The sequence below is a fragment of the Lissotriton helveticus genome, chromosome 5_1 (assembly GCF_964261635.1).
Source record: "Lissotriton helveticus chromosome 5_1, aLisHel1.1, whole genome shotgun sequence".
Classification (NCBI taxonomy): domain Eukaryota; kingdom Metazoa; phylum Chordata; class Amphibia; order Caudata; family Salamandridae; genus Lissotriton; species Lissotriton helveticus.
In genome coordinates this window covers 2,084,784,313-2,084,796,874 of record NC_136065.1, presented here as the reverse complement: position 1 = coordinate 2,084,796,874, position 12,562 = coordinate 2,084,784,313, and the positions used below count along the sequence as shown (strand labels likewise).

General features: G+C 38.8%; 1 protein-coding gene across 1 annotated transcript in view; it reads right to left on the bottom strand.

The window, feature by feature from the left end:
• The window catches only part of LOC144754006 (E3 ubiquitin-protein ligase TRIM58-like), a 249,824-nt gene that overhangs the window by 124,554 nt on the left and 112,708 nt on the right, over positions 1-12,562 (bottom strand). Inside the window, exon 3 of the mRNA XM_078641524.1 lies at positions 11,938-11,970. Coding sequence (XP_078497650.1) covers positions 11,938-11,942 — 5 coding nt within the window. The 5' untranslated portion in view covers positions 11,943-11,970. The remainder of the gene's footprint in view (positions 1-11,937; positions 11,971-12,562) is intronic.

Genomic DNA, 12,562 nt, shown 5'->3' with positions numbered 1-12,562 from the left:
TCTACTCAACCGATAAGGTGTGCCAAATCATCATGGCCTGCTACATGTTACACAACAAAGCACTGCGACGGAACATCCCATACATTGCAGAGGATGGCAACCATGAAGAACCACTGGGTCAGGATATTGACATGTCAAATTAAAATGATAGAGATGAAGAGGAAGGTATTGCATTACATCAAGATGTTATTGGCATATTCTTCACATGAGTGTGAACATGTATTTATAGTTTTTTACATTAAATGTTCAACTAACTTTTAAACGAATAAGGGTGACAATCTGTACAGGAAAAGTTCCAGAAAGCGTAAGTTAAGGAAAATGCATGGCAATGATGTTTGTTGATCAAAGTTTCGGCACATTGATTACTCTGTTCATTTACATTGTTTAGCTTTGATTGTACTTAGAAAATGTGTCATCAAAAATATGCCTTTGTTATGTTAAAATTGTAAATGAATCAACTAATTTCTTTGGATTTTAATCTGTTTAGGTTCTTTCACCATCTCATCTTTATTTGGACATTTCAAAGTTGTGACATTTGCAGTTATATGCTAGTGTTGCGAAGTACAAAGGGAACATGGGTTGATCAGGTGAAAGACATACAGACTTCTTGTGTATATATATTGTACAAAGACAACTTGCACAGTGATTGAATTTAAGTTTTTAAGATTGTGTTAGACTTGTTTTCTGTGGAATGTTGGCACCAAGCCAAAATCTGGTGCCTAAATTGCTCTAACCACATGTGGTGGTCGACCCCAAGCATACTAATGTCCCTTCACATTTGCAAAGTCTTCATTTTGTGTTAAGTGTCTGTGATGTGTGTTCTCATTGCACTAAGAACTCCTTGTAGCACAACACTAAACGTTGTTTATGAAATGTATGAAATTACGCCAGATACTACAGGCCTATATTAGAATGATACAGTGGTCACTAAGTGGATTGCTGCCATGATTGAGACTGTTGGTGGCATTCTTGTGTGATTCCTATTGTGGGCCAGGAGATCTGGCTCCAGCAGATGACATCAATCATAAATCGTCAGCCTATGAGATATAAAACACAAGAATAAGTCTTTAACTTTGTTAGTTTGGTTTTATTAATAGATACAGGACAAAATCAATCAAAACTACCAGACAGAAAATTAATAAGAGAATCATGGTAAATGAAACCATTTTTGCAGATTCAAAATACTTTCATGTCCAGTGTCCAAAATACAATTCGCATCAGAAAAGTAAATGTGTCCAGAAAATAGTCCACAACGTGAATGGTGGTTACACATTGGAGGAAATTAGATTCTGCCTCTCTTCCTGGTGGTAGTTTTGCCATAATCTCCTGGTAGTCCGATGAACATGTACTCCTGTGGGGGGATGGGAGCAACAGTTTTAGGGACTGAGGTGGGTGCAGCTGTTTAATCTTATGACTCCCTTTCTGTGGCTGAGGCAGATGTATTTGGGCCAGATGTAGTGGACCACAGAAAGGGGAAGATGTTGCTGGAAAATCCCTGCACATATGGGTGAAAATATCATGGTGGACCCCAGTCAGGGAGCCGACATTGGAGTTCAGATTCTCCATCTGTACATTGTGCTCCCTCTGCCACTGCCTCATCTCCTGCAGCTTTGTCGGGACCTGGCCCATCATGTCTTGGGACTCATGGAGGGATCCCAAGCCTTGGTTAATAGTGGCCTGGTTGACAGTGAACCCAGAGGCCTCACTTTGCTGGCCCACAGATTCCCTCCACGAACCCTACCCTCACTACCCTGTGCCCTTGACCCTGGGTGCCCCATCCCACTGGCTCACGACTGAACTGGAGGTAGTGTTGGTGGTGTTTCAACACTAGTCAGGGCTTGGGTAGATAAGATTGGTGTCATGTTGGTTTGAACACAGGAAGTGGAAGAATCCATATGCTGAGGTGTGATAACAGCTAGAGTGGGAGATGTGGATGTGGGCCAAGTGAGACTCACTGTAGTTGTCTGCCCAGAAAGGCCAGATGGGCCAGGCTGTTCCTCGTCAACCAGACTTGTCAACCAGCTGTTGTCCTCGCTGGAAGCTTGATCCTGGTCTAGAGAGGAGGTATCCTCAGTGGTAGAGGGCTATCCACAAACTCTGGCTGTTGGATTTATTATGATTTTAGAAAAAATACAAATTAGAAAAATCTGGATTATACACCTAATTATTTTAAAGCAGAAATATTAAGCAACCTAAAAGTAAAAATTAAAGGATTGTAATGATTGTACCTTTCAGTGATATCATGATAGTTTACCCAAACTGTTTGAATTACAAACAAAAGTACTTCAAAACATGAACGTGAGAAGATGTCCTTAAATACAATATGAGGATTAGAAAGTATACATAAAATATACCAAACATTTCACACACCACAGTAGAGAGGTGAAACTTGAAATAAACCATTCCAAGACCTAGCAGCAAATATTCTGACCTTCACATTACTTAGAAGGATAGTTAGCATTACTTGTCCTATGAATATTGCAGAGTACATATTCACAAAAATTCACCACTTAATTCAACATTACATAGCTGAAAATGTTCTAGTAAATACACTCTGGTTTGTGAAACAAATGACATAATTTTCATTAAATAACTGGGATAGGACAACATACACATTTAAACTCAAAAATATTTCAAAACATAGTATGTTATAGAGAGAGATCAATATTTAGCACTGTCATACGTGAAAATATGATAGGAAAGAGACAATGAGCAAAACAAAAACAAGGCATTATGGTAGAATTAGTCATTTCAATTAAACATTAACAACAATTGCAAATTTGTAAGTTAAACATACTTTGTGAAATTTTGCTATTAAAAAGAACAGATATTTACAATACAAAAACCTATTTGCAATATGTACTTTGGTATACAAACCGATACAAGCAACAGGACATCATGTAACATGTTATGGAGATTGAAACCTGTAATCTGATATACCACAAAATGCATTCAGACAAACAAACAAGACAACAGGAGATTTGCCATCAATATGTATATGTTTGTATGTATCCGTATGGTGAAAAACGCATTAGCAACAGCTGTCTCCACTCCACCAGGGATTCAGGGTGTAGGATCTACAAAACCTTCTCCTCTCATAAAAAAGTTGTAAGGGGGAGCTGGGAGAACCACCATTAGTCCTCAGGGTCTCCAGGTGACATTTGGAGGTCAGAGACAGCCCTTTGCAACCACAGGTCGATCCACCTCTTCCTCATTTCATCCCGTGTGTGCAGGTTGTTTGCTACAGCATTCACTCAACTATTCTGGCCCACATTTGCATTTTATGAGATATGGTAGATTTTGGACATGGGCACCAAACAATTGTGGCTTTATTCTAATAATTTCATCCATGACTGCCAAGTCTCTCTCTGTAAAACAGGGATTTCTCCACCCTGCCATTTTCAAAAAAGTAAAATTAAATATATGTTATGATCAACAATAAAAACAAATGAGAGAAGAAACAATGGACAAGACACAGAGAACGCAAAAAAATAAACCTGACTTAACTGGCAAATGTTCAGCTTAAAAATGTTGTGATGCAGTAGAATGGCAAAGAATCATGGTCTGAAATGGAGTGTGTCTTATAGTGTGGAATGCAGGTGAACACAATTAGCCAACACTCATCAAGTGTTTGATGCTAGCATCCATCGAATAGCCACAGAAATAGTGCAATGTTGAACGTGTCCCGCAACAGAATCACTCCGATGGCGAACCACCGCTAGAACACGACCAGCACAACTGTGACATCTAAATAGGCTCGGCATAATCATGCCACCCTGACGGCGACCGAGCAATGTTAGCCAGCAGAGAAGTCCACCGCATCAACAGTAGTGAACCGTTTACGTGACTGAAAACACTCTGTCAGTGCGGATTGTAACACATCCAGCGAACATCTAAATACAGCAGGTGAGATACCGTCAGCTTGGCGTAATACTTGCAAACTCCACCGTGGTGGGATGATGAGAGTCCCCTCAAGATCGAAATCAGGCCCTGAGTTACCCTCTCCAGCGCAACAACTTTTCCACCTGGAGAGACTTCACAAAGGGTGATGCCCTCATCACATGACAAGCGCTCGCTGACCATTTGAAAGTAGGGCTCTCAAAATGTAAATACCTGCAGCTATGTTCTGGTGGTCATCCCAAAAGTTATCGGAGGTAAGCGGCTCGGTGCAGGAGGATTTTCTTGAGCGGGTGAGAGCTAAGCAGAAAACTATGCAAGAGGTTTTCCAGTGGTACTGGACATTCAATTCCGCAGCAGATGGATCTTCCGGAGCTGGCTAAAGAGCAATTATGGCGTGTATCTTTAAATCTCTCATTTTCTACGGTCAAGCAAGCACCACTTAAAAATAATCATTTGTTTACTTTCCATAGAGCTTATTGGTCTCCAGCGAAGTTGGCTAAGATCACGTCAGAACCATCAAAATATGCTTTAACAACAAAGGCTAAACAACGAGATGCCTTCACAACAAAGGCTTTACAACAAAAAAGCCTTAACCACGAAAGTGTCTTACAGCGTTTGTTTTTTTACAACAGGTATGCTTTTACCACAGATGACTTTATTACGAACATGTTGGTAAATGTAAGTATTTGGCAGGTAAGTCAAAAGTATTAAAATATATATATATGTGTGTGTCTGTTTAAGAAATATTAGCAGTGCGGTGCTACAGAGGCAGAAAATATACAAGTTTGTGGACTGCCCATTATTGGCTTCTTCTGAGGGTATGTAAGTCAGGTGTTTGGAGAAATTATTGGCCACGAAATTAAGGTGAACCCCGCTTGATCCTATTTGGGATAGACTTGTGTCCTTACTGAGAGGAGTTCATCTCGGATCAGACTTTGTTGATATTTTTTCTGATATTGCAGATTGGAAGGGAAAACTGTAAGAAATGGATTACTCCCAACCCACCAAAGGTCAAGATTGGCTCAGATCTGTAAGAGATGTCAGTAGACTGGAATTGGACTGCAGGTTGGCCTCAGTAGAGAAAATATGACATCCCTTTGTGGTATGGCAAAGTTAATTAGAATGTCCTATGATTGCACCTTTGTTTTGCTGAGAAATGGGCGGTTCTCCTTCCTACGATAGGGAAAAACGGTAAAAACTATTCAACAAACGTCCGGGTAGAATCTTCTTGGCTTTCAGCTTACGTAGCTGGATCGTGCTATGAGGTAAAAAATAAATGACTTCACTCTACTACACTTTATGCCACTCTACCTTACTCTACTCTACACCGCTCCACTTTTTGACACTCTCCTCCTATGATACTCCATCGATTATACTTCACTCTAGAACACTCTATTTCACCCAACTCCACTCTAAACCACTCTACTATATGACAGTCCTTGATACCCTACTCAACTGTACGATATGCCAGTCCACTACACAACGTGCTGCTCCACTCTACAATACTTGACTCCACTATATAAGATAACATGCACTACACTACATAACACTTTACTACATTGGAAGTATGCCACTTCACTCTTTCTACTCCACTCTATTCCACTTAACAATACTCTGCTCTATGACGAAAGACTTTACAACACTCTCCGCTACTTTACTGAACAATTCTCAGCATAACACTCCACTCAACAACACTGGACTCTAAGATTTGAAAAACATTTTTATTAACATTTGTTTTTTAAACATTGAAATCCAATGAAAAAAACAAAAGTTAAAGGTTAATTACTTTTTTCCCTTAAAAACCAAACTTAACATACATAAACTTAAAAAATTCTAACGTTCTAGTTATAGCTTTCATTTACAATTTAACCACCACCTTCAAATTATTATAAGTAGCGCACCTAGTTACACAAACTCTTTTCAGCTCGATAACCAGACAACACTAACTAACCAGTCAGTTCACACTTTGTTCTGTCATTTATCCATTTTCCTGCCATTTATACTCATTTTCTAAACATTTGCCTTTTGCAGTCATTTGCACCATGTATCTCGCCTAGACGCAACCTCGACAATTTGCACTATGTTACATCTCATACCTCAAATTTTCTTGTACCCCAAGTTTTCTTCTCAGATTCCTCTCTGGCTCTAAACTCATTCCCTAGTGGGTTCCACTTTGCTATGTGACTTTCCCATATTCTTTACCAGGGTTCCTTTAACACATTTTACTTTATTCTTTATGACTGCATGTACCCCTCTCAGTATTTCCCTAACAGTTTGTGCTTTGTCCTGTCTCTGAACCCATGTCTTCCTCTCAGTGTTCCCTGACATGTTGTACTTTGTTCTGTCTCTGACTCCACAAGTGTTCCCTGGCAGTTTGTGCTTTCTTCTGTCCCTGACCCATGTCTCTCTGTGTTTCCTGATAGTTTGTTCTTTGTTCTGTCTTTGACTACATCTCTCTGTGTTCCATTAAAGTTAGTGCTTTGTACAGAATAGCTCAGCAAATACCCAATAATCAGATTATTTATTTATTTATTTATTAGTGTTTTGCAGAGCGCATGGTTACACTGACAAGTGTGTCCCCGCGCTAGTAGATTGCTGAAGGAAGTTCTAGGTTTGCATGCTCCTGTAAGCTCTTAGTCCTTGGGGAAGAGGATTGTTTTTAGGTCTCTTCTAACATGTGACTCCGTTTGTTCAGTACGCAGTTTATCTGGCAGCTGGTTCCATGTCCTTGCCGCCTTGATTCTGAAAGATTATGATAACAAATAGCACAGTACAGTATCCAGGTTAATGATTGTCAAACATAAGATAATCTCCCAAAAGAATAGTTTGAGACTTCAGATTCTTGTGAAAAAATATCCTTCTTTTATTCTTTTAAATGATGATTCTTCATTGGACTTCATTAAAAACACAATACAAATTCATAGCCCACGCGGCTGCGTTTCGTCCCCACGGGACTTCTTCAAGGCTATGAAGATACATACATACAAAACATGTATTACTAAATATATTTGCAGCAAATATTACTACAATTATAAATATACAAAATCATTTACTAACACAAAAATGTAAGCACATTGGGAGATTATTATGTATATGTCTTAGTCATAATAATATATTTTACTGATAAAGCAAAAGCTGTGACAGAATAGTCATGAAAACAGGGAGATCATTATGCTGACGAATTGTACAAAAATGTGTGTGACCAATGAAAAGGAGGGGCCCCCTGTAGGAACTAGATATATGGCAGACAAGCAGGGGACATAACAGATACTTCAAAACACAAAAATTGTCTGCCCCCTATAATTAATCTGGCGGCTCGACTAGAGTCCTATATTTACAAAATGCAGGGATGAGCTCACTGAGACCAGAAACCAGACCACATAGTCACAGTCACAATATGTTAGAAAAATGTAATTTTTTTAAAATTTATTTTCTTCAATTTAGCTATATCATTTCATTTCAGGAAGGTAAAGATAGACAAGTGATATTACACAAAGAATAATTTGATAGACACCCCACACAAACCTACATTTCTTCAATCAAACTACACAGCTAACACACTCATTCTGCAACATAGCAAATTTCATACTCTCAGTCATACCCATGCATTCTTCACTCGTTCCAAACTCATCCTACTTCAAGAGTCAGATGTAGCACAAATACTCTGTCCTGGCAAATCTCCCCGACACAGGATTGGAGACAAGATGGCAGAATAACAGGACAAACTACAAAACGCCAACGCGCGTTTCGGTGCAATGCCAGGTAGGGCCACACCTTCATCAGGGCAGTCAGAGTAGGAAAGGGGGGAAGGGGACACAGCATACAATCTGCAATAATTAAAAACTGTTTCAATTTTACATACATATTATTAATATGGACAGTTTTTAACACATTTTTTGATAATTAATATAAGTTACTTAACAGCTTTGTCACAGTTCTGGTGAAAAACATTGAGCTCAAAAAACTGCATAGAAGGTTTCAAAAGATAACTATAATAGACAAATATCAACAGAAAAGGAATCCCAATGGACAACAAAAGAAACACAAGATACATACACATACATATTCACTACTCTTCCCATCGAAGGTGGAAAGAGAATGAAACAGTGGTCCCCCAGCCCATCACCACTTATTTCGCACCTTAAGGGCTCGAGTGTCGACCCTTCTGCTGGATCGCTAGGCAGGAAACTGATTTCAATAGCTAACAGACTTGTGGGACGCAGCGGCCACCCTGGATATTTTGTTGCATCCATCAAACTAGTTTCCATCTCCCCTGGCGGACAACTTTAAAGGCGCTCAAATAATGAGCGAGACTGATACTCACTTGCAAACAAAGGAAGTCAGTATCGTGGTTTCCAAACCGGAACAAAACATTGTACATCCCAATTCTTTTCGATGGTTAACAAAGTTAGAAAACAGTGAATGCCCGTGAAATGGTATCAAGAAGATTCTAAGGACAATAACAAGACAGAAAACAAAGCCGAGAATGTCTAAAAGTTTAAAGTTGTCCGCCAGGGGAGATGGAAACTAGTTTGATGGATGCAACAAAATATCCAGGGTGGCCGCTGCGTCCCACAAGTCTGTTAGCTATTGAAATCAGTTTCCTGCCTAGCGATCCAGCAGGAGGGTCGACACTCGAGCCCTTAAGGTGCGAAATAAGTGGTGATGGGCTGGGGGACCACTGTTTCATTCTCTTTCCACCTTCGATGGGAAGAGTAGTGAATATGTATGTGTATGTATCTTGTGTTTCTTTTGTTGCCAATTGGCATTCCTCTTCTGTTGATATTTGTCTATTATAGTTATCTGTTGAAACCTTCTATGCAAGTTTTTGAGCTCAATGTTTTTCACCAGAACTGTGACAAAGCCGTTAAGTAACATATTAATTATCAAAAAATGTGTTAAAACTGTCCATATTAATAATATGTATGTAAAATTGAAACTTTTTAATTATTGCAGATTGTATGCTGTGTCCCCTTCCCCCTTTCCTACTCTGACTGCCCTGCTGAAGGTGTGGCCCTAGACCTGGCATTGCACCGAAACGCACCTTGGCGTTTTGTAGTTTGTCCTGTTATTCTGCCATCTTGTGTCCAATCCTGTGTCGGGGAGATTTTCCAGGACAGAGTATTTGTGCTACATCTGACTCTTGAAGTATGATGAGTTTGGAACAAGTGAATAATGCATGGGTATGACTGAGAGTATGAAATTTGCTATGTTGCAGAATGAGTGTGTTAGCTGTGTAGTTTGATTGAAGAAATGTAGGTTTGTGTGGGGTGTCTATCAAATTATTCTTTGTGTAATATCACTTGTCTGTCTTTACCTTCCTGAAATGAAATGATATAGCTAAATTGAAGAAAATAAATAAAACAATGTTTACATTTTTCTAACATTTTGTGACTGTGACTATGTGGTCTGGTTTCTGGTCTCAGTGAGCTCATCTCTGCATTTTGTAAATATAGGACTCTAGTCGAGCCGCCAGATTAATTATAGGGGGCAGACAATTTTTGTGTTTTCAAAAATGTGTGTGTACAGAATGTAACCGTAAGGCAGATTGCATCACATTGGGAGATTGTTATTCATTATATCGATGTCACTGTAAAGGCAGATTGCATCACATTGGGAGAGTGTATTCATTATATAGATGTCTTAATCATGATGACATATCTCACTGGTAGAACAAAGACTGCGACAGGATAATCATAAGAAGAGGGAGATCTTTATGCTAATAAGATGTACAAAAAACGTGTATGTACCATGTAACCGTAAAAATAAATTGCACAACGTAATACAGGAATGGTTTTGTTACACCTATGCACACTCCTATTATGTCGAAATATCTTGACTACTATTGTTCATATATTGTATATTTTTTTGTATAATTTGTATAATTGTATACATTTTGAATTATGGCTTAGTGAGTTCACTAAAGAAAATCTTGTGTACTTTGGTTACAGAAAGTTGTGTTGTTAATACTCTCCAACGTTTGAATCACTACAATTACTAACAACAACGGTGGCATTACCTTTGATTAAGGTATGTCCCTTAACATTGTGTACAACACAATTAGGATCCTCCCTTGAATGTATAGGTCATGATATTTGGATGTATTTTCGTTTCTGAACTAAATTTGTTGTACCTTTTTATCGGATACATCAGGAATTGATGTTGTCTGCCATGATCATGTACCAATTAAAACACAAACAGGTAGGCTAGGCCTACCAGATCAGTTGGAAAGTTACAGAAAACAGTACAGAAATGTATAGAAGAAGAAAAAAACTATACAATATATGAACAATAGTAGTCAAGATATTTCGAACACATTAGGAATGTGCTTAGGTGTAACAATACCATTCCTGTATTATGTTCTGCAATTTGTTTTTAAGGTTAAATGGTATATACACTTTTTTTGTAATTCTTATTAGCATAAAGATCTCCCTATTCATATGATCATCCTGTTGTAGTCTATGTTCTACCAGTGATATATGTCATCATGATTCAGATATCCATATAATGAATAACAATCTCCCAATGTGATACAGTCTGCCTTTACAATAACATTCATATAATGAATAACAATCTTCCAATGTGATGCAATCTGCCTTCACGGTTACATGCTGTACACATGTTTTTGTACAGTTCGTCAGCATAATGATCTCCCTGTTTTCATGACTATTCTGTCATAACTTTTGCTTTATCAGTAAAATATGTTATTATGATTAAGACATATACATAATAATCTACCAATGTGATTCAATTTTTGTATTAGTAAATGATTTTGTATATTTATGATTGTAGTAATGTTTGTTTGCAATCATATTTAATAATACATGTTTTGTAAGTATGTATCTTTATAGCCTTGAAGAAGTCCTGTGGGAACGAAACGCGCCGCGTCGGCTATGAATCTGTATTGTGTTTTTAATGAAGTCCAAAGAAAAATCATCATTTAAAAGAATAAAAGAAGGATATTTTTTCACAAGAATCTGAAGTCTCAAACTTTTCTTTTGGGAGATTATGTCATGTTTGACAATCATTAACCTGGATACTGTACTGTACTATTTGATATCATATTCTGATTTTTGAGTATGTGCTGAGCTATTCTGTACCTTGTGTTTTTGGCAACCCAAAATTGTGGGAACTAGAAAGGTCAAGTTCTCAGCTCTTTGCACTGCCATTTCTGCCCGTACTTTTCAATTTTTTATACTTACTGGTGCAGGCCTTGATTGCCCTGACCTTCTATCTCGTGCTTCAAAGTTAGTGCTTTGTTCTGTCTCTTACCCCTAACAGTTTTTGCTTTGTACTGTCTCTGACCCAATGTCTCTCTGTCACAGTGTTCCCTGACAGTTTTGTACTTTGTTCGGTCTGTGACTTCATATCAGTTTGTGCTGTGTTCTGTCTCTGACCAGTGTCTCTTGCTCAGTGTTCCATGTGACCCCGTCTCTCTGTGTTACCTGAAAGTTAGTGCTTTGTTTTCTCTCTCTCTCTCTCTCTCTCTCTCTCTCTCTCTCTCTCTCTCTCTCTCTAACTCATTCTCTCTCTCTCACTCTTTCCTGGCAGTCTGTGCTTTGTTCTGTCTCAGATCCCAGGTCTGCCTCTCATAACTTGATTATAGTTTGCATTTGGTACTCTCTGATCACAAGTGTCTCTCTCTGTGCTTCCTGAGAGGTTTTTGCTTTGATTTTATATGACCTGTCTCTCAGTGTTCCATGACAGTGTACTTTCTTGTGTCACTGACCCCATGGCTCTGTCACAGGCTCCTCTCTTATGGTTCACACGTTGTTTACTCTGTCCATAGTTCCATCCTGCTACCCCTGGAAATCTGCACTTTGGTCTGTCAATTATCCAATATCTCCATCCCAGTACCCCTTGTGACAATTTGTACTTCGCTCCGTCACTTAGACCAAGTCTCCCTCCTGGAACCCCCTCAAACGGTTTGTACACCCGTTGTTCTCCTTCTCTTCCTCTGAATGTCGCCCCTTTGTCCTCTCACCTGCTGTCATGCCTCCCAATCTCACACGCTTTACCCTTTGTCCTTCCACTTACCCCATGGCCGGCTGTATGCTGAAAGTATTTAACCTGGAATTATAAAAACACAATTTTAATATGACTTCCAGGGTTCCACAGTTTTCTTGTATAATGAATTGTATTTACATTTTTGCATAACACATACAAGATACAAAAACATTGGCAATACATACCAAGTGATAAGAAAACAGCTATTTTTAATCTTAGCAAATGGAGATAGTTATAAGGGTATCATATTCTGTTAGAATGTTCATTTATATTAGTTGTTATGTGTTTTTAATTTTCATAACAATTACTTGCGGTAGTAAGATCAAAGCACCCGAGCACACAGATCAAACTCACAAGCCTATGAGAGGGTCAATTGAAGAAAGAAAACATGAATGCAAAGCAGGAATACAGGCCAACTGTATAGTGCTGTCTAGACCAGAGGACTGGTCTCCTGGCGCTAGGAATTAAAATGTCCAGGTGTAAAACCATGGGGCGGTTGCAAAAGAGAGGAAGAACTGGTTACTACATGGAAACCAAAGTAGGACAGACTTCGACAAGCGTGTTAGGAGAAGGTGTCCAATGTCAGTCCAAGAGGGCAGGAACCAATAGAGACTTTCAGGGTAAGCATTATGGGCCCGATTCACAGAACTAACTT